At 43.4% G+C, this 27,138-nt stretch overlaps 1 protein-coding gene across 1 annotated transcript in view; it reads left to right on the top strand.

The window, feature by feature from the left end:
• Positions 1-27,138, top strand: part of LOC124594968 (sodium-dependent serotonin transporter) — a 487,047-nt gene that overhangs the window by 185,326 nt on the left and 274,583 nt on the right. Inside the window, exon 4 of the mRNA XM_047133493.1 lies at positions 19,237-19,447. Coding sequence (XP_046989449.1) covers positions 19,237-19,447 — 211 coding nt within the window. The remainder of the gene's footprint in view (positions 1-19,236; positions 19,448-27,138) is intronic.

A 27,138-nucleotide genomic window follows, 5' to 3' on the forward strand; every position in this document is an offset into this window, starting at 1 on the left:
AACGTCCACATCTGTTGGCTCAGGGATCGAGACGTGGCTGCACGATCCGTTACAGCCATGCGGATAAGATGCCTGTCATCTCGACTGCCAGTGATACGAGGCCCTTGGGATCCAGCACGGCGTTCCGTATTACCCTCCTGAACCCACCGATTCCATATTCTGCTAACAGTCATTGGATCTCGACCAACGCGAGCAGCAATGTCGCGATGCGACAAACCGCAATCGCAATAGGCTACAATCCGACCTTTATCAAAGTCGGAAACGTGGTGGTACGCATTTCTCCTCCTTACACGAGGCATCACAACAACGTTTCACCAGGCAACGCCAGTCAACTGCTGTTTGTGTATGAGAAATCGGTTGGAAACTTTCCTCATGTCAGCACGTTGTAGGTGTCGCCAACGGCGCCAACCTTGTGTGAATGCTCTGAAAAGCTAATCATTTTCATATCACAACATCTTCTTCCTGTCGGCTAAATTTCGCGTCTGTAGCATGTCATCTTCGTGGTGTAGCAATTTTAATGGCCAGTAAGGTATATTACAATTTACTTTTGTTCGCAGCGTCTACTGTTGTTCACTCTACCGGACTTGATTGCTCTCTCGCCCCACCGGACATTCACTGCTCGAAACACATTAGTTTTTCACCAAATATTTAATGTATATTATGATAGAGGGCAACGGTATTGTAGGGTTGGATTCCGTCAGTTCCAAGTAGAGGAATTACACTGTCTGGGCTACATCCAGGATGTATCATCGCTTTGGAAGAGGCTCCTGCCGTTGCTGTCTGTCTGTCTGTCGGCCGCTGTCGTCCTTCTGTCCGTCTGCACGCCGCCGCCGCCGGCCTCTGCTTTAGTTCCTTTGGCACTTCGGCGACTCCTGTCGCCTCGGAACGCCCCTTCAATGATGGATGCAACCACTACATCATCTATAACTCCACTTCACCTGCACCCACTGTAACCTTCTGCAGTGCTGCGTCTGGGCTTAAACCGTCTCATCCACCTCTCATACTCACAGTTTCCTCCCTTCTATCTCCTCCTCAAGCATGTATCCCCACCCATACGTTGCTCCTTCCCCAACTCCTGACCCTGCTCCTGCTTCTGTCGCCCACCGAGACGACTATTCCCACCTGCCCCACTACAACTACTCCAACTTCCCCCACCCAAGTAACCGCCCACCGCACCACAGAGCACCCCAACCAATTACTCAGTGCCGCTGCCTCACAAGAGGGGCCTGCCTCCCCCCTACTCTCCATCCATCCAGCCTCTCATATCTTCTCCCAGGCCACATCCACCGAAAAACCTCCCAAGCGCCCATGTGGCGACCTCACCTACACCCCTTCCTCCAAAACACCACAACCCACCTCACTCCAGTCTGATTCCGCCATGGATACCATTCCTCCTCTTGCCTCCCCAGCCCCCAGACTGCATACCTTGGTCCTTGCCAAACCTGATCTGAAATTCGGAGATGCCCATACCCTCACCCTTGATATATGGAAATACATCCCCAGTGCACCCATTACCCAATGTATCCCTTTCAGAGACTCTGTTCCCATCAAGTCCTCCTCTCCCTCATTCCATACTGATCTCCTCCGGCACCTTTCCCGTATCACCTTTGGCCCCCAGGCGTCCCTCACCCTTTTCCTTACATCCTCCTCATCAGCCTCAACCCCCTTGTCATCCACCAACCCTCCCCTCTGTGATCACAAAACTCAGCCCTGTGGTCACAGAGGCAGAGGTGTTGGCAGAGGTGTTGGCCGAACTGATCGCCCATCCTGCATTAGAAATTCACTCGGCCTGCTGTATTTACATCTCGTCTGGCCCTACGTTCCTCATGTGTATCTTTACTGAGTCCGCCTCCTCCATCGATCACCTCATCATACAGGGAACCCTGATTTTCAACCACAGCCACCCTGTTGACCTGTCCCATTCCCCCCTCAATCCTATTGCTGCCAGTGCTGTCTCCTGTACGATGACCATCTGACACAAACTGCAAACCCCCCCCCCCCCCCCCAACGGCCACCATTGTAAAGCCTTCCACTTCCTTAAACAGTGTCCTAACCTCGCCTCTCACCCTTCCGAAAACACCTGCAACAAACAACACCCCACCTACCCCTCCAAATGCAAAGAAAAAACTCCCTTACGCCAACCCTGAGCTCACTGTCCCCATTCGCCCCATCAATCCACCCATCTACCCAAACAATTCCCCCCGCCCTTCCCCACAGCAGAAGACCTCATCTGGTTCCTAACCATAGTCCTGCAGAACATCCACCCCTTCCAGCGCCCCCACACCCTCCAGCAGATTTCCTTCTCTACCTACTCTGTTTTCCATTTAAATACCTATGCCACCTACTCCCACAACCAGGCCCACTTTACCTTCATCCATCTAGACACTCTCGTTTAAGCCCCTCTCTCCTCATCCCAATTCATCCCCTCTTCCACCTCCTGCCACATCACCAGTATCTTCTCCTGTACCTCAACATTTGCTCCCTCCCTGCCAACAAATACCTCTTCATAATTACCCTATCCCAGCACCAGGTTGATGCCTTCATCCTTAATGAAACCTTCCTCCAACATCGCCATGCTGTCCACACCTCTCCCTATCTCCATCACCACACCGACAATCCCCTTCCCCTCGGCTGAGGTGCGGTCACTATTGTCCACCTCAATCATCTCCCTGTCGAGCCACAGCCCCTCCTCAGTGACCCAACTGAACAACTTCTCCTAAGTATCTTTTTTCCCTCCCTCACTATCAACTCTGCCACTATCTATATCTGTCCCACGCCTCCTCTTCCCTATGACTTCATTTGCCATGTTGACCATACCATCTCGACCTATGTGATTGCCTCCAACATCAACATCCTCAACTGTGACCCTGCCACCTTTTGGCAGTGGCATCAGTTCGTTGCCACCCTCCATGGTGACCTTGTTCCTCTCCCACAAGACACCTGTACTGAAAGTAACTCCACCCCCAATGTTATCCTCACTTCCCCCAACCTCCTTGGTCATATTACTGTTGGTAGTGACCAACTCCCCATCCTTCTCACCATCTCCTCTGTTCATGGTCCCCCTGCAGCCCCCCTCCCAGCTGCCCCTTGCCCCTCCCAAGACCATCCATGACTACTGCCATGCCAACTGGGATGCCTACTGGGAATCCATTGCCCCACAGTTCGATAGCCACCCCCTCACCTTTCACTGTCCTGCTGACATCACCCATGCCTCTTCATTCCAAGACCATCACTGACGATGTGGAGGCCCATGTCCCTACCAAACTCATCCACCCTCACCACCCTAAGTCTCCTCCATAGGCTGTCCTTCTTCTTCATGAACCCTGCAGGCTATACCACCCTTTCCTCTGCACCTGTGACTGGGATACATTTATCTGCCACCGTCAATTACAGCAACACATCTGGAACCTCCTTACATCAAAGAAACGCCGAGACTGGCGCCAGACATGGACAAGCCTCAACTCCACCCTCCCTGTCAACTCCTCCAAATACTGGTCACCTCCCACCACCTTACTGGTAGCCATCCCACCCCGCATTTCTCTATCTTCCATGACGATCACCCCCTCCTTGATAACCTCAGTAACGTTAACCATTTTGCATCCCACCTCTCTGAGGTCTTCTCCATTCCTGAAAATCCCCATTTTGATTACTCCCTCTTCCCCACCATCCTTGACTGCACTGATACCTCTGTCCCACCACTCACCCAAAGTTTCCAGTACTGGTGTCAGTTATCCCCCTCAGACATCAACACTCCCATCACTGCAAATAACATCACACTCGTCCTCTGCTCCAAACACAGCACCACACCCTGGTCATGATGGCTTCACCTACTGTCACCTCAAGGAATTCCCCCTATCCTTCCTGGCTGTCCTTGCTAACCTGTACAATTTCCTCCTCTTCACTAGTTTTTACCCCAACATGTGCAAGACTTCCCATGTCCTGCTGTTCCCTAAACCCAACAAACCCCGCTCCTATTGTCCCATCTGCCTCACCTCCATGTTCAGTAAGGTCTTCAAGACTATCCTCTCCCATCATATTCACTGCCACCTTAGCCAGTACCACCTCCTTCCCCTTACCCAGTGTGGCTTCCGGTCTTCCTTCTCATCCGACAACCAGCTCCTTAACCTTACCAATTTCCTTTCACTCCAACTTAACTTCTATTGCTCCACTATCTTTGTTTCCCTTGACCTTGACAATGCCTATGTGTCTGTCATCACGGGCTCCTCTTCAAACTCTGGACCTAAGCTGTCCCTATCAATTCCCTCCTATGTCACTAACCACAACTCCCATACCTTCTATCCCTCTGCCAGTGCGCCCCAAGACTCCATCCTTTCCCCTCTCCTCTATCTCCTGTACACTGCTTATTTGCCCAAACCTCCCCTGTGTGTTGATTGCCTCCAATTTGCTAATGACACCGCCTTCCTAGCCCTTTATCCAACCCTTAAGTGGTCCCAACATACCCTCCAAACCCACGTTGACCAGTTCACCACTTGGTGCAACAAGCGGTTTATCAACCCCTCCAATTCCAAGGCCATCATCATAGGCCACACCACCTGCTCCTTCTATGATTTCTACGTAACCATTTATGGCTGACCTATCCACCTCACTCCTACCCTCAAATACCTTGGCCTCACCCTCGACCACCACCTCACCTGGACTTCCCATCTCCTTACAATCCAACACAAAGCCCACAACAGACTCCACCTGACCAGCTGGACATGAGAACTGCATCCTTCCACCATCCCTCACACCTACAAATCCTTGATCCACCCCATCGTTTGTTATGCTTGGATTTCTGCCCCTCCCAGGTTCTATAACGCCATCCAAATCTTTGAACACCATGCACTCCACCTTGCCTTCCATGTCCATCTTCCATCCCCCATGTGCATCCTCTATGACCTCATCCCGTTCCCCCATCTTCTCCTTTTCCTTGAACTCATCCACACCCTGTATATTGTCCACTAACTCAATCCCCCCCAACCCCTGGTGTTCCCCTTCCTCTCCACTCCAAACCCATTGCCGCACCTTTACCATTGTGTCACACCCTCTCTTCATCTCCACACCCTCCTCCTCCTTTCCCATTGCAACTTCCAGCACCTACCCCTCCCAGCAGATGAACTTCACCCTGATGTCTACCCCTCCTACCAACTCTAACCCCACCTTCCTGCTGCCTCCTCCTCAGCGATCCCTCTCCTCCCCCTCCCTTCTCCTGAGTGGCTTTCCCCTTCCTACACCCCCTCCTTCTCTCGTTCTCCCCTTCAGTCTTCCTAACCCCCCCCCCCCCTGCCATGCCTTCCCTCTTCATCTCCTGCCCCACCTGTTTCCCATCTCTTGGTACACCACCTGACCCACCCTATTTCTTTCATCCTGCCCCTGCCTTGCTGCACCTTGCTCTCCCCTCTTTTTCCATCCTCTCAGGCCTCTCCCTCGGCAGGTCCCTCCTGGCAGTTTTTGTTCTTTGTCATGTTTGATTCTTCTCTTAAAGTGTTTTAATACTGTGGCCGACTTTTAAGAGGTGTGTGTGAGACTTCAGTGTCGTTTTTGTGCTCTACGAATCGCCAACTGTGTTTTTTAACTTTATATAAACTTTTTTAAGTGTCCCCCATGAATGTCTCCGTGTCAGTGTATATTTTCTCTCCATTGTCTCCCCTTACTCTCTTTTGATGTCCCCCTTTTTTTCGCCTTTATACGTATAATTTTCTCCTTTTACTAGCTGTCATGTCACTCGGCTGAAGAGTGGCTGATTGTGCAGCTGCCAGTCCTCCCCTGCCCATATGGGGTAGGGGAATGAAATCAAATACAGGAAAACAAATCGAGAACAATAAATGTCCTGTCCCAGTCGCCAAGTGTAACACTGCCACCGCCCACCTTAAACGATAATCGATGTTAACGTCACACATCTGCGAGGAATTTTTAAGTAGTTGTGACCATGTGATACCCTAATGGAAATAGAACAATCAAACTGGGATTCGTTTCCGAAATACTCCAGCAGAGTATAAACAACAGAAAACGGTGGGTGAGGAACAGATGTTCTCCCAGCACGAAAGCAAGTTGTAATATTAAATATTAAAACAGATCGCCAGCATAATTAGGCATTCTTGTGTCAAGCAAAATCATAAAGCAGAAGGCAGTGCTAAGGCTTACCTAACCTTCCTTGACACACACACTTAACTCTTTCCTTATATCTGTTCACACTATAACACAGTAGACTGCTGAGGTCATCGGTCACTGGACTGACACATTACTTAAACTAACTTATGTTAAGAACATCACACACACCCATGCCCGAGGGAGGACTCGAACCTCCGACAGGAGCTACCACGCAGTCCGTGACATGGAACAACACAATAACGTAACTTTTTAAATAAATGTGCTACTAACTAGTAAGCCAGATAAGCAAATGGCCAATGAGATGGAACAGCAACAAACGCTTCTCAAAAACACATATCTCAAATGAAGTAGGTGCAACAGTTTATAAAACCAAATACCGACACACACAAAACTAGTAGCAATACTGAACAGGGAAAAGCTTGAAATGATTCTTAATTTAAATCAGGGGGCCTACTAATGATCATAATCTATAACTTCATTCCCTAATACAGGGTCTCTATGCCTGTGCATAAACCAACTTACATTAGAATAGATAACACAGTAAACAGTTCTTTCTCATACTCGGTTTGAAGCAACTAAACAGAATGCAAATCTAACTACACTGGTTCTGAATGAGCCTTTTCATTGCTTCATTAAATAACTAGGCCAGTACATGGGGACCCTTAAGCTTTTATGGTTTGAAGAACCATGTTCATTAACAAAACTACACCAGTATGTATGTGAAAATGTAAATATTCATATCATTGTGGAAATGAGCGTTTGGCGTCATTGGCCGAGAGGCCCCTCGCGGGGCAGGTCCGGCCGCCATATCGCAGGTCTTATTACATTCGGCGCCACATTGGGCGACCTGCACGCCGGATGGGGATGAAATGATGATGAACACAACACAACACCCAGTCCCTAAGCGGAGAAAATCTCCGACCCAGCCGGGAATCGAACCCGGGCCCAGAGGACGGCAATCCGTCACGCTGACCACTCAGCTACTGGGGCGGACTTCATATCATTAATTATTAGTGAAGTAAAGCACAACAAGCGGCAACTCTTTAAATAACAAATGTGCTTTCATAAGCAGTCTTTTGACCTACTCAAAATTATAGTTGTCTGTGAAAATGACAACACAACGTTACATTCAATTTCAGCCACTTTCTCATAATAAATTAGAACATTCGGAATGAAATTCGCTAGGATAGGAATCCTGTCCAGGTTTGTGATTTGGGATAATCACGGGTGTAAGACAGTAACACTACGATTATTATTAAAATCAAGCAAAGTTCACAAATACCTGGTTCATTTTCAGAGTGCCAAATACACAACAATTTAAACGAAGGCTGGTGGCACTGGTGGCGAAATTAGCAATGGCTGTTTACCTGGCGGCGATGCAGTCATGGCAGTACTGTTGGCCTCACCCTATTACTGATCTTCTTGGCGTCGAAATACTATTTCTATAGGCCCAAAAACATACCATGATAATAGTATCACCAAATGCAGCATCCGAGGCCCATAGATACTGCCCTTAAGCTCTTCTAGCCTCAAAACTCCAGGACTAGGAGCCACTAATATCCGCTGCTGCTGGCGAGGTGTTAACCACAGCACTGCTCAGCCCAGACGCCTTACCCATCACAAAGGACTAGTTGCCACTTGCGCGCCAACCACACCTTTTTCACTCCACCAGGCGACTTTTGTAGCTACTGGACTTCCCCACAACTTTTACATTGAACCCTACGTTCCCTAATTGTGGACCAAGTCATATATAGTACAATACGTAACTACATTTCAGTAGTTATCTGAATTCACAAGCAAATTCAAAACAACAGCGTTCAAAAATTCACATAACTGAAACATGTATAAATAGTCAAAAATTTCCATGACGGATACATTATATATAAGCAGTACTAGAAAATGACATCGAAATATCGATATAGATACAAAATAAGCCGAAGAAAGGTCTTACATACGGATCTAGTATCAAGTAGCGTCCTAGCTGCGTTATATCGGGTTCAGATCACGCGAAACTGTTGCCTATGACATCAACTTGAGTTCACTGTCATGTCCCTCAAAGAACCACCGTTGGAGAAGGCATCAAGCATTAAGGGATGCAGGCGGAAATAATGTTCACTCTCTCCACTGGTCCCACGTACGCCCAGGTCAATATCCACCATAGCAAAACACTGCCTCCACCGGCCTGCGTAGGGGCTGCGGTGCATGTTTCATAGAGGCGTTCGCCTCGATAACGGCATACTCACGACCATCGACTTAGGTAACAAGAAACTTTTCCATTGACTCGCCATAAAATATAAATGATCTCGTGTGCACTGCAGAGCCCCTGTTTGACAATGTATCCGGCGCAGTGAGCTCCGAAACACCCATGCCTGCGCCGATATACGAGTAGTATTCGCCGTCAGGTGTCCCAAAGATCGATGCCAATCCTACTTTACAGAGTGGGCAGTCCTCCTTCCTCCACGTTCAGTGATGAGTTCCGGATATTCAACACCTTATCGCCTACTCGAGGTTTCACGGTCCTTCAACCCATTTCCATAGATACTCACGACAGTAGCACGTGAGTAGATGCACAGATTCACCGTATCAGAGTTGCTCGTTCCCGGACCTCGGGCCCGTAGTAGCCCTTTGCAAGAGTCGTTCACGTCATTGGTTTTCCCCATTTACGGCCCATATGGTCGCTGGGATTATTCACAGATCGTCTCTGCAACGCTTATAAACTTTTTTTACTGCTTCACGTGGACGCAATGCCATCAGATGACATTCAGTCTCGTGGTGAGTACTGATCGTAAGTGTATTTTTAGGTGTCGAACGTAATTTGAGTATAACTCACCTAATTTGTTAGGGGGAAAGCACAGCAAATTCTTCACTGACATCTACACAGATTCGATAGTACTCGCTGCACCCTCGCATTGTTTGCTGACGATGCTGCTGTCTGTAGGGAAGTGTCGTCGCTGCATGTTCGCTTGGAAATTCAGGAAACGTAGACAGTTGAAAGTCTTTATGTCCCCTGTACTGAATAATCACTCTCGTTAAACATAAACATATGCTCGGTAACACATGCAAGCAAAACGACCCAATAGTATTGGAGTTCAGCATTCCGAGTCTGTGACTATTTTCTTCTCGATGAACGCGCTCTTCGCTGTTTCCGCATGTTTTTCCGTTTTGTAACACAGACAGCGGTAATGCTTGCGTAGACACACCAACATGCTCTCGTTTGTCTTAATAACACATACAAAATCTATGTAGTCCCCGTTGAGAACAGTTTACTCCTCATTAAGGTTTGTACAGTCGGTGTCACGTTTGAGGAAATTTGGAAATTTGTGGTAAGGACTACGGGACCGAACTGCTGAGGTCATATGTCCCTAGGCTTACACACTACTTAACCTACTCTAAACTAACTTACACTAAGGACAACACACACACACCCATGCCCGAGGGAGGACTCATACTTCCGACTAGGGGAGCCACCCGAGCCGTTACAAGACGCCCTAGACCGCACGGCTATCCCGCTCGGCCACGTTTGTGGTATAGTTGCCGTATTCAAGATACGATTACGTCCTGTGCTTATGCATTTTCCTTCCTCAGAGAATTCTTTATGTTTTCCATATGAAATGAATATTCTAATCAAACCGAAACGTAGATTTAAAAAAAATGTTCCTTAATAGCTTTTATCTAAAAATTTGTTTTATTAGGTACCATAGAAACTTGTATATCGATAAAATATATGAAGACACAGTTCACATGAAATTGTACATTCTTCGAACATTAATAAATTATTAACACAGTTGTCAGAAAAGTACTAAAGTAGGAGCAGATACAGAAGACCAGAGAAGCTCTCTCTCTATGCCTCTTACGGACCCAAGCAGCTACCGCCACTTGGACTTTTCTACGGATATTCCGGAATTGAATCTTCAAATTCAACAATCCAGATAATGTTGATTAAAGACGACGTTTAGAAACGTCTTGCTCTTGGCCTGATAGAAGAATATTTGAAACAAAAAGTGTTACTTCAAACAAATCCCAAGTATATTCACGCCTTCTTGGCCAGGTACAGGGACGAACAAGAAAATGTTCAGGATCTAGATCGAACTGTAATTTTTTTCTTGTGTGGTAGGCATTAAAACAAGAGAACAAAAAACAATTGGTATTCAATGCAACGAAAACGTGTGCAAGAAACATAGTGAGCAGTAGACAGAACCTGAGTAATTTATTAGTCGCTCCACATGATTCGTAAACGTTATGTCCTTCTTTATCAAAATACTCTTAAACGTTTGTATGTAAGCCTATGTATTTTCCTGAGACGAAAATAGAACAATACTTAAAGTATTAATTGCTGTGTACATACTAGAAAGCGTGTACTCATGGAAACTTGAAAGGGGCGTCACCGAAGGATAAAATTCTACGAGGTAACAATACGAAGCAATATGGAACAGAAGAAAACATGTGAAATTAGTAGCAAGGAAGGGGAATGGAAAATATAAGAGTTATTGGGAGAATTCTGGGTAATTACATAGTATACGAAAACGGCATTTAGTGCTAAATTTCTATGACATTTATCCTAAATTTACCGCAACAATCTATGATGAATGTTTTGTTCGAGAACGATAGTGTAATAATAAAGTGATTTAAATATTTCGCAGATTGTTACCGGTTGCAGAACTTATCTCACTGTATAGTCATCCTAGTTCCATCTGTTACTAACATAGCTGTACTAATCCAGTTTTGGGGTTTTCACCAAATTTTCCTGATTAGAAACAATGAAGGATGTTCACAGGAACTTTGCTAGGATAGTTACAGATCGATATATCCCATACACACGTCTACCATACATAGATTATCAAACAACTGAAATTTTATCTGTGGTACAAAGGCGAAGTTGTTCTCGGGAAACACTATTGAGTTGATTTGAGAAGCTGTTCAGCACTTGTACATCCTCCGGATGTTGAAATAACGTGATGGAGGTTGGACAGGGTGTTGAGGTAAACAGAGAACCCTTTCTTCAGACGCTTCATAACCGAATGGAACAAGTTAGCGACTGCTGCTTTTGTTGAGAAGTATCCCACGTTGTCTTTTCAGTGGCTTATGGAACATACATGGAGATATGGTTATAAGTGCATACAGTGGAACATGGTGGTGGGAAGACTGCTGGTGTACAGTACATCCACTGATTTCAGAAAAAATTTTAAGTTACTAGTCATCTAAGTCAATATCATACTTAGGAAATGAATGTTGCGGGCAGATAACACAATCGATGTCATGATTTCTTAGCGGAGGCGTTTTGCCTTTACCTTTCTGTCATCTGTTACGAAGAGTCAAGTGGACGTGTATATTCGTGTCGTGTGGCTAACTGACTAGTGCAGGTAGAGTGCAGATTTGCCTTTGGATTGTTGAGGGTGAATGCAAGGGACAGGGTGAGACCCAGTCACATCACATATCGAACTGCAGCAAGAGGACCACCGACCTTAATGTCCCTATCCAACGGACGGAACACTATCAGTCGTGTCATATGTGGTCACACCATGAGACATTACGGAGAGGTTTGGTGTTTAAACCAGGACATTTGCACAAAGCCTGGTGACAGTACTCTGCCAACCATCCTCCCTTTGTTGGCCCAATACTAGCAGCGAAATCTGTGAATGCCCGGTCTTGCAGCAATATGATGGAATGAAATTTCTCGGGCTTCCAGGCACGCCAGGTAGCTTCACCTGGTGTATCACAATTAATAATGAAAACTGACGCTGTTGAAAATATACCACGACAGAAGTAAAAGCAATACAGTGAACACTGGTTAATAAACGAGCTGTTTGCTAGATAATTCCGGATGTATGGTTAGGAGGCGACACTGATATCGATATGAGATATTAGCAACCAACCGGCCATCTTTTGCTGTCGCTCAGTCTTCTTCAATGGAAAAGAGAAAGTACACGTTTATAACATGTATGACAATTGAGTATATGTTGTCATATCATTCTCTCCTCTGTCCGTATCCCCCGCCCCCTTTCTTTCTCCATCTGCTCCCCCCTGTAATTCTCCATCTCCATGACCCTCTCTCTAACCTCTCTCAGTCCATCACCTTCTCCTTCCTTCCTCTGTCCATCTTCTGCTCCCTCCTCTCTAGTAGTGCTCTAATCAGAAGCCAGTAAGCCATAAGCTTTTGTGTTTGCCAACAACGTTCACTATTGTATAGTCTACATGTGTATAAATGTTTATCACACTAACGTGTAAATATTTGAAGTAGATCGGAAAGGCTAATTTTGAGATTTTTGGTAAACATATTATCCCTTTATTTATGCATGCTGTTCACTTTAACTGAAGACATTGAAATATCTTGAAACCTACACACCGGAACAACAAACTTCATTAATCCAATTTCTTTGTTTCAGAGGGGGACATGCAGCGATACCACACTCGATCCATCACCCCACCATGTGCGTGGGTGACGGGAGGCAAAAATTGAAATAGTCAATGGGAACTCCCTTTTTTATTGCAGATTGCGATTCTACGGGAAAATGTACTTATGTTTTGTCTGAAGCATTTTCTTCGTTTCGCAACAGATGGTGCTGTAATCGTAGGAATAAAAGTGGGTACACAACAGTAATTTACGACGTGCTACTAAATGGCAATTGAATATCCAGTGGCACTTGGGACCCCAACTCCATGCTACAAGGGTAGGACAGGCCAGTATTTCTTAACATCTAACTGGAAACCCCGTTCGCAACGTTGTATTCTTTCTACCTGTTGAACAGTGTACTACTCGACGCGTCTCCGTGGCCGCGTAGAGAAATACGACGTATCATAAGAGGCAGTACACTGTGACCGGAGTCCGCGTACCGTGGAGACGTGGAACAGATAGTGGCTCTAAACTTTACAGTACTTGCGTAGTGTCTGTTGCCTCCACACCCACCTATATTTGGAGAAATGTTGCAGCCACAGAAGGAAAAAATTAAATGATCCTGATTTACGGAGAATGTAGAAGAAATGTTGATGCTGCTGTTGCCTTGTATGCACAGAGATTTCCAGAGAACGCTCGCTCTCGTTCGTCTTATACAAGGTTTCGAACACCTTTATGTCCGATGGCAGCGTACTGAGGGAAAAAGGAAACGAAGGAAACGTATTACAGTAGAAGCTAATGACAAAGCTGTACTAACGGCGGTGCACCACAACCCACGGAAAAACGGTCGGCAATCATACTGCGATTGCGGTGTGTCCGTACGTAGTGTTGTCACAATACTGCATCGTCATAAGTATCATTCATACCACGTGATAAGTATCATCCATACCACGTGTCACTGCATCAACAACTTCATGACACCGATTTCCATAACCGGGTATTGTTTAGTCAACGGGCACGTCAACAAACGCACACAACGGTGCGAATGGTGTTTCCAATTAGAAGTTAAGAAAAACTGGCCTGTACTACCGTCGCAACATGGTTGTAGGGTTCCATGTGCAATTAGATATTCAAGGGCCATTGAATGGCATGTCGTAAATTACTTTTGTGTACCAATTTCTATTCTTTCGTTTACACCCCCATTTGTGGCAAAACGAAGAAACTGCTTCAGACAAAATGTATGCAGATCTTGCCGTCAAATAGTATTATGCAGTGAAAAACTGGAGTTCCCACTGAAGATTTCAAAGTTGCCTCCCGCCACCCACGCACGGGGTCGGGTGGTGGGTCACCTGTGGTATCATTGAATGTCTCCCTCGGAGACAAACAAATTAGAATTATAACTCTTTTTGATCCGATGTGTGGTTTTTGAAATATTTCAATGTCTTCAGTCAAAATGATTAAACAATCTGCCAAGAACGTTTGGAGATTAACGATTTTGCACAAAACAATATTTACATTTTTATAACGTTTCTCCTCTTGTAGCATATATAGCAGATGGAGTTCCAGCAGATATAGAAACACTTTAGTATTCGAATGCAATGTTGTGTCAAAATTTCAAAGCCTCGCACGAAGGGCTTTCTGAGATATGAGATTTTGAAGAAACGAACATATACGTCTGCACTTATATAGAAAATAGATGTTCCTATTTGCAAATCTCCGAAAGTTGTTGACGGATGGCTTTCAAATTTTGGCACAATTTTCCAATGGTGTACGTGCATATTTTACTCACTTATTTTGAAATATATGTAATACAAAAGTTTATGTAAATTCAATAACAAGGAAATGTTGTTACAAAACATTCACAATCAGTTACATTTATATATATTAAATATCATATATTAAAGAATTAGGTACCTATAAATACGCCCATGTGTGAAAATTAAAAAGCGATTTGCAAGAAATTTCGGATATTTACGGTTTTTAACAAACCAAAACTTAGATTTTTATAAAGTTTCCCCTTTATTACATCTATCAGATTGTAACACCAATATTGATTTGAGCAGGTTTATACTATGTAAATGTGTATCTATGAGTAAGAAGTGTTTGTTCTTTGCTAGTTAAGGTCATTGATGTGTGACAAAAAGTTTGCAATATATATCTGGAAAAAGTAAATTATGTTTAAAAATAATGAAATTTTATGATATAAGCATGTGCATAAAGGAAAATTTGTGTATTGGAAGCTGCTTCGTGATTAGGGAACTTGTATTGTGAAATGTAAAAGCTGTAGAGAACCTCCTCCGCAACGAAGTGACTTGGCGCGGTGTAAAAGGTGGTTTTGGTGTTCTATCTGGGCGGCTACTTGGTGGGAACGGTATGCACTCAGTGGCTAGCCGTTGCACGGTATGCATCAAGGTTGCTAAGGGATGCATTTCGAAGCCGTTTTGTATGGAAATTTGCCTCGGATGTGGATTTGGCTGTTGCATGATACTCTTGGAATAAGGAATGGCTCTAATACGATAAAAATCCGTCGGCAAGAAGAAATTACAAAGAGCATTCAACATGAAGAGCCGTGAGTACAGCTAGCTGCAATGTCGCTTGCCACCACTACTCCGCCACTGCTCCACAAGCTTCAGACACACACATATGTATTAGAGCATGGACCAGTTAATTTGTGTGAATGTTTTCAGTAATAATCCAAGTGCTATTAACCTGTGTTTAGAACCAGAACTTTCATCCTAATTATGAATCTATGCGGCATCCACTCCTAAGGGTTCAAAAAACCGAGTTCCTGTTTCAAACGAACTAGTGATTTATTGCTTTGTATTAAATGTGCAAAAATTGAGTGCCAGACTGTGTAAGTGTTACTGTCTAAAATATCTGCTTTACAGGTCATGAAAGAGGCACTTAAATTAAACTTACTTTAAACGTAATTTAGCCTTGATTGCTGTCATGAATAATTCTGTTGAAGTTAATCGAGTTCTGTGTTGAGTAAATTGTCTTGAAGGATGAAAATATAAATTAATATAAATTATTCCAAGTGGTACTAAGAATTAATTTTGATGGAACTGCACTTTGCTTCTGAAATAATCATAGAGTTGCCTATTGAGACAGTATAAATTTATGGGTCTTCACTATATTGTCCTCATATTAGAAAGATAAATGGAATATTGTAGCTACTAGAGGAATGTGATGCATTTCTATAAATGAGGATATAAACAGTGCAATTGTAGTATTATTTAATTTTACTTGTGCTATTTGCATGTCAGTTAAGCTAGAAATCTTTTCAAGCCCAATTTTAGTTCAGTGTATCCTGAAGTAACATCTCAGTACTGAATCAAGTGATTGTAATAATCGTAACTGTTTTTAATATGAGTGAGGTACAATCTTGCTTTCTATGATTACTGGTTGGTGCATTAATGGTAACTACTGCAACCCACAACTTAGATTATCCTGTATTTCTGTGTATCCAGTCTGGTATCAACGGGAATCTTAATGAAAGTCACTACGAAAACTGATATACAATTTCCTTAAACTTAGTGTTTCAATTTAATATGCTTAATTACGCCGGCGACCGTTTATTGTTTCATTCGTATGAACTTTTCTACTTTCATTGTCCCCAAAGTAAAGCCTGTTTAGTTTTCTATTAATTACGTTATATTCGAAATTACTGTTCGATACTTTATCCGTTAGACACACGCACGGTCAAAACCTGAAATCCTTCCAGAGGGTAACACTAGTTTCTGTCACAGCAAACGAGAGCTAGTGTTATAAGATGTCGTTCCAGTAGGTATATAAAAACACATGAGTATTCGAATGCAATTTTGCGTCAGAATTTCAGAATAATCCGTGAAGAACTTTCGGAGATTTGAGATTTAGAAGAAACGAACATCTATGTTTGTACTTATACAGAAAATGTAAATGTTCATAATAGCAAATTTCCGAAAGTTTTTGACCGAATGCTTTGAAATTTTGACACAACGTTGTATTGGAATATATGAATGTTTCTATAAACCGCTTCTTTAAATTCATGTTATATATATTTTTTATAAATTAAATAATAGGGAAATGTTGATACAACAAATCTCAAATAATTATATATAAATTTATTGTATATCCTACATTAAATAAATATGTACCTAAAACCTTGCCTGCATTAGAAAGCAATGTTGTGTCAAAATGTCAAAGATTGCCCTAGTTAATACAATTGTATTTGAAACGTAGAAATTTCGATTATTACCCCATATAACTGGTCTCAGATATTACACATGGCCTACCTCATTGAGAAATTCAATACTACTTCAGTATGTTACACGTTACAGTTTACTGTCCAGTCCTTAAAGGACGTGCTCCACGTGTCAGTACTGCACGCGTCTCTGTGTTGAGAGAAGAATTCTGTCAAACACCTTTAGATCATTGAATGAACCTTGATAAGACAGTACAATTTTGTTCTCCAGATCTTTAATCGCATCAGCGCGAGAGCTGTATACTTCAAGACAGAAAAATCCAGAGGTTTAAGATCAGCTAGTGTTGGAGGCCAAGGAAGACGCTTTGCTCGACCAATACATCTTTGATCATATTGGAGCGATAGATTTCTTACATCAGCAACGACATGTGCTGGTGCCTCATTATGCATGTACCACATTCCTCAACCGCAGCCCATGGACGAAATTTGAGCCCAATTACTTACAGGGTGAATCTAAAAGTTTACATTTCAGATACATTTATACTAAGACAATGTTTCATACTGTAGTCATTTGCGGCCACATTTTATAGCGCTAATGGTTCGTTTTCAGACATATCGTTGATGGAACTTTTTGCTTCTAGCATCGTATAATTTCACCGGTGTCACTTTTCGCTATTAATTCTGAAACACTCGCTATCAGTTTCGATACACCCGGTATAATCACGAGTCTGCCTTTATAGCTCGTGTCTGGCTGCTATCTGGAAGACCCAGGCTCGATTCCCGGTTATGCATTGGACTTTTGCTTGGTGGAACGAGTGGTCGTGGTGCACTCAACCTCTTGAGATCGACTGAGAGATTATCTGAATGAAAAGTAACGATTCCAAGGTGATGGAAGCCGGCAACGGCCGCGAGAGTGGTGCACTGATGCCATGCTCCTCCATACCGCATGCAATGACGCCGTTGGCAAAGAACGACAGGGCAGTCAGTTCGTCCCGACTGGCCCATCATGGCCAAGGAGCTCTCCTCTTTGCTGGTTATCCGCGAGCTATCCACCGGATGCTCCTTGGCCATCGTCAAGCTGTAACCAACTCGACTACCTCTTGACAGTGGACGGAGAGCACTCGGCCTCGTGAATGTATAACCACCTGACGCGGCATGAAAGTTGTGAATATTTTATTTGATCGGCAACGAAAATTACTTGCCCCGCCATGTTTCGAAACGGCTACATCTTAGTCAAGAGTCTCTGCAGTGTCATGCGTTAGTATTCTTCAGTACAGAGGCGATTAAGTTACTAGTCGCTGTTTAAATAGGTGTTGGGGAATGTCAAAACCGGGACTTTGAACCCTGATTTCAGAATAATATGGATAAATGTAGACGTTTGTACACCGACAGAAAAAAATCGCAAGAAGGAGTTGTGCGACAGACACAGAAGTTTGTAGGCATGTCTGTTCACATTTCGCGCCAGTCGCTTAAGAGTCCAGAGGATCCAGATCAGCTTTGCATCAAATACACTCTGTAACGGTTGTGAGCGTTAGTTACCCTTTGTAACTGGACATGGTGAGTTTATGTTGGTCAAGAACGCCTTTAAGGTGGCAAAGACGCGATTATCAACGGTTCACTGAGTTTGTACGAGATAGTATAATAGGGCTACGACTAGCGCGATGGTTCTTTTGCGATACTGCAGAAAGACTTGTCGTGATTGCAGCCATTGTACATGATTGCTAGCAGTGGCGGTGGCGAGAATGTGCGATAGCAAAAAAACCGGGCTGCACACGCCCACGTGCCACTACCGAGAGAGAAGACCATAGTGTTGGGCATATGGCTGTGGCACCATACTACATCTACAGCAGCAATTTGAGCAGCAGTTGGCACCACAGTAACACAATGAATTGTTACAAATCGTTTACTTCATGGACAGCTCCGGGGCAGACGCCCAGTAGCATGCATTCCACTGACACCAAACCGCCACCATTTCCGACTTAGCGGTATCAAGCGAAATCTCACTGGGGGCAGTGTGATGGTCTGTTGTGTTTTCTGATGAAAGCTGGTTTTGTATCGGTGCCAGAGACAGCTGTGTGTTGGTTAGAAGGAAACCAGTTGAGAGTCTGGAACCAATCTGTCTGTGTGGCTGGACTGCCCAATCACCAGATCTGTCTCCAATCGAGCCCATGTGGGACATCGTCGGTCCCTGTATTCGCCGACCGAGTGCAAGAGACATGGAACTCCATCCCACAAACTGAGATCCGGCACCTGTACAAGGAACTGCATGGACGTCTGCATGCTTGCCTTCAACATTCTGGCGATTACACCGGTTACTATTGTACTTGCATTTCACATTTCCAACGGCTTATCTTGCGTTTACCGTAACCTGCGTTCTTGCAATTTATCACTTAAATATGTTGCATAGACAAATGTATTCCCGAAATTTCATTCCTCTATATTAATTATTTTTGGTGTAACTATTTTTTCTCGGCAGTATGTTATTAGGGAAAGCCTTCGGGCTTTTTTTTTAAGGAGGGGGAGCGAGGGACACACAATATACGGTACATTTGTTCCGGGCAGGGAAACAGCTTGGGGCGGACTGTAACGGAGCGCGGTGGCGGTGTTGCAGGTGTGGGCTACGCCATCTGCCTGATCGACGTGTACATGGGCATGTACTACAACACCATCATCGGCTGGGCGGTGTACTACCTGTTCGCGTCGTTCCGCTCGGAGCTGCCGTGGACGAGCTGCGACAACCCGTGGAACACGGCCGACTGCACGCCCGTCTTCTCGCTTGCGCGCACCAACCGCTCCGTCAGCCCCGCCCGCGAGTTCTTTGAGTGAGTACCACCACCACCACCATCACCACTCCTCTTCTATCAGCCATGCTTCTTTTCCCCACAGTAAACTGCACGCCACATTACTTTATTACTAAGTGCATTTCATGCCTCGAACACAAGAAGAGCAAGAGTCATTTTAATGAGACAATGGGCTAGAGTACATTCACCTTGAAAAGTTAATCGCAAGATTCTCACAAGTCGTCAGTAATACCTTACGACGTAACAATCACACTAAATATCATGTGGTCTCAGTAATCGGTACATAACGAGTAACTGCGTTACGACCTGTCACTTGGTCAATGAAACATACTAATTATATGACTGCTTGGTGTCTGCTCTTTCGGACATTTTCGAAGGAGCAGACATCACGCGGAATTCTCAGCTGTTAATATGTTATACATAAATTGAAGACAGAGAGGGTAAGAAAGGACGGGAAACGGAGAGGTTCACTGCTGTCAGCTGCAACGGGACATTGCGCGGAATCAGCGGCGATGAGTGAAAATGTGTACCGGACCGGAATTCGAACCCAGGATATCCTGCTTACCAGACAGGTGCATTAATCACTGCGCCATTTGGGACGCTGTGTTGACGCAACTGCGCAGACTGTGTCGGCAAGCCTCACGGCCGAGCCACATTACCATTGATCCCAGGTTCGAATCCCGGTCGCGTACACGTTTACACTCATCGCCGCTGATTCCGCGTAATGTCCCGTTGTAGCTGACAGCAGTAATCCCCTCCCCTCCCTTTCCTTTCGCTTCTGCCCCACTCCACCTTCAATTTATATATAAGGTATTAAACTGCTGCAGATTCCGTACGGTGACTGTTCTTGTGAATATGTCCGAAAGAACAGACACCACGCATTCATATAATCTGATAGGCCTAGTTGGGTGGGTGAGGATGCACAGATACGTTCAGCTTCCTGTGGGAACCTCCGAGAGCGAACATGGAGGAAATGGACAGGAAATGGGAATACGTATCGCTCTATTGGAATGTGGATCGGTCGTGAGGTGTGCCGAGGTAGTCCGCACAGTTGCGGTAACCCTGTGTCCCGGATAGCGCTGTGGTTAACGCACCTACCTCGTAATCAGGAGATCCCGGGTTCGAATCCCTGACCAGTACACATTTCGCTCGTCGCCGCTGATTCCGCGTAACGTCCCGATCAGCTGTCAGCAGTGACCCCCTCCGTTTCCTGTCCTTCCTTCCCCTCTCCGCCTTCAATTTACATAGGACCATAACAAAATCTTTAAATGATAAAATATCACCAGGTGGGTTCTTCTGTGGCTTAACGTAGGTATTAAACCTGCCAATCATAATATTCTGTTAGAAATGTAATATCTCTTTATATTCCATGAATTATTCTGATACAATTCTACCCTTGAATGACGTTTACAAATTTTCTATCTTCATACTCGCAGAATCCATGCGCAAAATAGTTTCATACAATAGCTATGCCATGAGCGCATAATTATTCTTTGTAGTACTCTCTCTGGTGGTTATTAGAAAAAAAAAGCTTCCGAGATTGTCTTCGCGCCGATTAGCCTGAGCTTGGTTTGAAGAATTGTAATCTGAATATTGAGATTTATGACAAAAGATAACTGAGACGAAATTGTACGATTAAAAGGGAAATATACATATATATTGCTCCTTCATACAAAAGGTGTGTATTTGACATTTGAGAATTAATGATATTCATCGATGTATTGCGTAGTTGTTAATCAGACGGGAACTTCCGAAAGACTGGAAACGAACCTGCATTTAATAATCCAAGAGCTCCATTACTTCTTCGGAAGGTTAAACTTCATCAAAGCCAAATATCCGCTTGATATGAGGTTTCCCGACTGATTGTACAACGCTCCCAAGGTTACGAGGCATTTTATTTGTACAGATTAGCAGACTGCCGCAAAGCACGAGCCTCCAGAGAAGAAGAATCATCGCCTGATTTCATTCTAACAAGTAAAATTTCTGAATCATTTTGAGTGACTGAGCTATGACTGTGTTTCCTATCATGAATGATTGATTGCTCGAACGAATTGAGAACTACATAGATAGGAGGAAAAATTACAGAAAGTTAAGTATTTATGGAAATATAGTTCAGAGCAAGCCTTTAAGAAACTGAATACACAAAGTTATCGCAGTCTACTTAGGTAGTACGAAGAAGGACATCACAGCATCTGTATGGAGAGATATTGCAGTGGTAGTCCGCAGGGTTCAATCATTGGTCCACCAACTCTTTTCGCTTTCTGTTATATAATCTGCCATTTTATTTCAATCAGCAGGAAAAATTAGTCATGTTTGTCAAGAATGCAAAGGATGCAAGGAAAGGGGCATCAACAGAGAAAATAGTTACAGATGTTTTTGTGAAAGTTACTAATAGATTTTCCACAACTGGGCTGGCTTTAAACTCCGAAAAAGCACAGCTTTTTACTGTCATTTTATATTAAGTAGTATACCAACCTTAAATAACAAAAGAAGGAGAAATTTCTATGTTTTTAGGCACGCTTACTGACGAAAACGTAAACTGGAAAAACCACATAGCACATTTACTGGCATGTTTAGGTTCGGAGTCGTTGCCATAACAATAACTGCCAATTTTGGGAACACAGAAGTAAGTGATTTAACGAATTTTACATACTTTAATTCATTGATGTCTTACCGTGTAATATAGAGGGGTACTTCTTATTTAGACAGAATGCATTCACTGCTCGAAAGAAAGGAACTAGATTATGAGTGGCGTTCACACACGTAGCATCTGGAAATATTAACCACAGCCACACAATACTTTTATTCACTTATGAAATTTGCTATCAACAATCCATCTAAATTTTGAGAGTAAGAGAGATATTCACACTCCACGCTAGAAGGAAAAATGGTTTGCATTGCCCCTTAATGAGTCTAACTACGACACAGAAAGGGGTTAAACATCCAGCTATTAGCCTGTTTGACGACCTAAATTAAAATAAAATATCAAATGGAGATTAAAGATTTTTTTTTATATCAACACCCTCTCTACCACATGAGTGGAAAAAGTCATTTTAAAGAAAAAAACCTGCGTATGGCAAGCATGTAGCCATATATATAAAGGCGCGTGGGCGTGCGTGTGCTTGTGCTTTGTTTGTTTGTTTTGTTTTAGTGCACAAAAACAAGTAAGGTCATATGTGTCCATATCAGAACCGTAGACAGCTAAAAACAGGGACTTTGAGAAAAGTCCATAAAACACGCCATAGATACAACGGAGTTCCTGAACTAAAGATTAAATGTCCTCCATCATATTGCTAAGATGGATAAAAAGTAAAACGCGGTGAACACCCAGCGCGTCGTTCTCTAAAGAGACCGATAACTCAGACGATAAATATAAATTAGGACGTAAGTGGGTAAAAGGGAGGCATTCCCGCAGTAAATGGCTAACCGTCAAAGACTGAGGACAATGAGCACAAAGGTGTGGTGGATTACCACTTAAAATGGCGATGACTAAAGAGATAGTACCCAATACGCAACCTAGCCCAAAAGATGTCCTCGCGAAGAGAGGGCTGTGTGTGTGTGTGTGTGTGTGTGTGTGTGTGTGTGTGTGTGTTTTGTGCATCTGTGCACGGATATGTATTTTTCCTGCATCTGTGCACGGATATGTATTTTTCCTGTTGATGCGTTCCACATCATAGCGTTTATCGAGAATATGATCTATGGAACAAGTAACTAGCCCACTACCTAACTAACCAGCCAACTAACTCCATTAGCTGAGCAGTACATCAGTGGTCCTACATTCGAAAGTCTGTTAATTCTTTTAAGTTCTGACTCTCCTATGTTACCGATTTTCCGCATATTAAACAACATAAATGAATTACAATCGAGCCGTATCGTCACTTGCATTCCAAGTTAAAGTGTTGCTCATTTCGTAAGTTGCTAGACTAGCTCGTGTACAATACGACACAACACGAGAAATATGCTTAATAAAGTAAAGATTTGTTTAAACCAGCCATTGGATTCAGCTTTGACTTTACTACATCACCATAAATTAGCAATACCAACAAGATGTCGATTTTAATTGATGAATATACCATCCGTCTTTCATGTTAGGCAAGTTAATGCATGGAATGACAACTCGAGTGGTTCCAAATCCAACGACACAACTTAAACCAGGCTATGCACATGGACATAAGTGGACGACGGTGTTTTTCGGAATTACACGGTCAATCCAGCAATAGCAAACGGTAGCTTATAATGACGCAATAACATTGACAACACTAGTTTCCGTCGTATCTCTTACATATTCATCATCGCCATTAGAATTTTCTTCTTCTTTTTCTTCTTCTTTTTATTGTAATTTTCGTCCGGTTCTTAATAAATTACTTTTCCAGATATCTCTCCAGATTACTGTCTTTACAGTAATTCTAAATTGCTAATTTCTAATTAAATAATAAAAATTACAACCAGAGAGCCGAAAGCGAAGAAAATACAGCTTAGTGTTAAATGAGATGTAATAAAGAATAAGATTGATTAATACCGATTATTTTTCATGTTGAAGCGGCAGCATCTATTAGCCGATGCTAAAGCAAGGTTGTTTACATATTTGGGCGGGTTTAGTGACATTTCTGAGCAGTCAAAGGGACTGAGTGAATCTCTGATACAATATGCACAGTCAACGTCTATCTTCAGGAGTTCTGGGAACAGGGGTGATTCAAAACTTTTTTTGATGTGTGTACATTCAGGAAAAACACGGGTTATTGAGTACCCAAGGTTCACATCAAAGAATACTTGATGCAGTCAGTCAAACGTCAGACTATTATTATACCTCATGTGGCCAGTAATTAGCATTTTATCTAGTTGTATTTCATCCTTTAGTTTATGAACTTCTTAATATGTTACCCATAATTTCATCATACTTCCAACAAATACCACTGTTCACTTCATTCTTTGCTTCTTTACGTCATATATTTCATACATTCTTATAAGTTCATATTATTTAGCTCAGTCGCCCTACTTAACCATTTGTCACCTTTTCCCTACCTTATCACTTCTCATATTAGCCCTACCTAACCATTTCTCATTTCAAATTCATCTTTGTAGCCATTTCCTTGCTCACGTATACGTTGTACAACTTCCTTTGTTACCTTTCTCCTATGTTTCCTCCTTACACATCTTCTATGACTTCTCACATCTTTCACGGCTTATGAGGCCTCACTACAATAATACTCTTAACATAATTACTATAATAATGGCGCCACATCCTATAGTAACAATTTATACACAGAATATGCATTATAAAAGATGTGAATAAATAATGTAAGTGTAAGAGTCAAATACAAACTGAAAATTCCTCAAGATAAAGCAATGCATGGTATTAGTTTACATCGTATGTAAGTACATGAAGAGAGTTAGTCTACAATGTCACACATGTGAGTAGACAAATGTTTATAAAAGACTCTTATCCTATGTCCTGGTAAAAGGAACAAAGCTAAATAGTAAAGAAAGAAGTTATCATTAATATCCCACATACTTCCTGTATATTCTTTCTCTTGTTGCTTCTTTTTTTCCTTTCTTTATTCTAAATATATTATCTGTCCAAGACAATAATTTTCGGATGAAGTATGTATTCCAAAAGACAGAGTAAAGCTTCACGTGATCTTCACACATAACATTGATCTGAACAATGCAATGCTTAACAAAGTGAACAATGATTTGAAAAGGGTACAATATTAACAGAGAATTTCTATAAAACCAAGCAGTTTCATGAGTTGATATCCTAATGTATGACAGCGAAAAGGGGTTGTGGGGCGGCCGACTAATTTTAAGAGTAAGAAATACTGTATTGCTGCTTCGCCGTCTTTTTACTAGAGCCTAAAAATTATTTCTTTGGGTCTGCCAAAAAGCGATGGAGAACATGCTGACCATAGTTTCCAGTGTGCCAATCCACATTCCTCTTATGCTTACTGACAGAAATGTTCATACTCTCTATTTATTCATCGGTGTCAGGGACTATGATTCTAAATTACAGTTTTGCGTTCTAACTGATTCAATTACATTTAGAAAAAGTTGACACGCAAAACATAGTAATGTTCCTGGTAATGACAATAATAATGTTCCTATCATATACAAGGTGGTCCCGAATTCATGGTACAAACTTTAATGGTAGGTGCAGGACATTGTAACAAGGATATATTGTATAGGAATGTATAGTCCCAGGTGACGCGATGAGGCGTAAACAGGGGAAATAACGGCCGAAAGGAAAACGAAAGATTTTATTGAAATCGTTGTTGACAAGTGTCATGTTTACAGTAAGTGTTCAAAATTGCGTCCACCATGAGCGATACATGCTTGACAGCGTCGGTGCAGCGATTGGCGTACACGTTCAAAGATGCCTGGTATTTCACGCACACCTGCAGCAGCTACAGATATGCGAGCAACGAGATCCTCATCTGAGTCAACTGGAGTCTCATAAACAAGACTCTTAAGATGTCCCCATAAAAAGTAATCGAGGCAAGAGAAATCAGGAGATCGGGGTGGCCAAGGGACTGGTCCACCACGCCCAATCCATCTAGCACCAAACGTGGCATTCAGGTAATTCCGTACAGCAGTGCTGAAGTGTGCTGGCGCTCCATCGTGCTGAAACCACATGCGGTTACGAATGGCGAGCGGAACATCTTGCAGCAGTTCTGGTAACACTTCTTGCAGAAAAATAAGATAGCTTTCGCCACAGAGTCGCGTGGGTAGTAAGTATGGCCCAATCAAAAAGTCGTTCACAATACCAGCCCACACATTAATACCGAAACGTTGTTGATACGCATGTGGACGCGTTGCATGTGGATTATCTGTTGCCCACACATGGGAATTGTGCGCATTAAAGACACCCTCGCGTGAAAATGTCGCTTCATCTGTAAATAGCACATGACCTACGAAATCCGGCTGCAACGCACAGTGTTGCAACAACCACTGGCAGAAGTTCACGCGAAGAGGATAATCTGCCGGATTCAATGCTTGTACTTTTTGAAAATGGAAGGGGTGTAAGCGATTTTCATTTAACACTCTGCATACAGTCTGATGACTCACATGTACGTCACGCGCAACAGTTCTTGTGCTTGACTCGGGTCTATCAGCCACTATGTTCAAGATGCGTTCTTCCAGTCTTGGAGTGCGTACAGCTCTTAATCGACCAGCGTCATGTCTGTTGACGTCGAACGTACCTGTTTCACAAAGTTGACGATGTAACCGTTGAAAAATTCTATGATCCGGCATTCGTCGATTAGGATACTCCGCGCGATACATTCGTAACGCAGCTCTGGCGTTACCATTTGCACGGCCGTACATGTAATGCATGTCTGCTTTTTCTGCATACGTAAAGTCACCCATCGTCTACGGCAGCACAATTGTGAATGGCGCTTGTCCCTACTGCGATACATCATGTTCATCTACTGCCCTCTACCGGCAGTGACACCAACCGATCACTCCATTTCTCTTTCCCCTGTTTACGCCTCACCGCGTCACCTGCGACTATACATTCCTATACAATAAATCCTTGTTACAATGTCCTGTACCTACCATTAAAGTTTGTACCATGAATTCGGGACCACCCTGTATAGCACCGGCCGGCCAGAGTGGCCGAGCGGTTCTAGGCGCTACAGTCTGGAACCACACGACCGATACGGTCGCAGGTTCTAATCCTGCCTCGGGCATGGATGTGTGTGATGTCCTTAAGTTGG

The sequence above is a fragment of the Schistocerca americana genome, chromosome 1, assembly GCF_021461395.2.
Source record: "Schistocerca americana isolate TAMUIC-IGC-003095 chromosome 1, iqSchAmer2.1, whole genome shotgun sequence".
Lineage (NCBI taxonomy): Eukaryota > Metazoa > Arthropoda > Insecta > Orthoptera > Acrididae > Schistocerca > Schistocerca americana.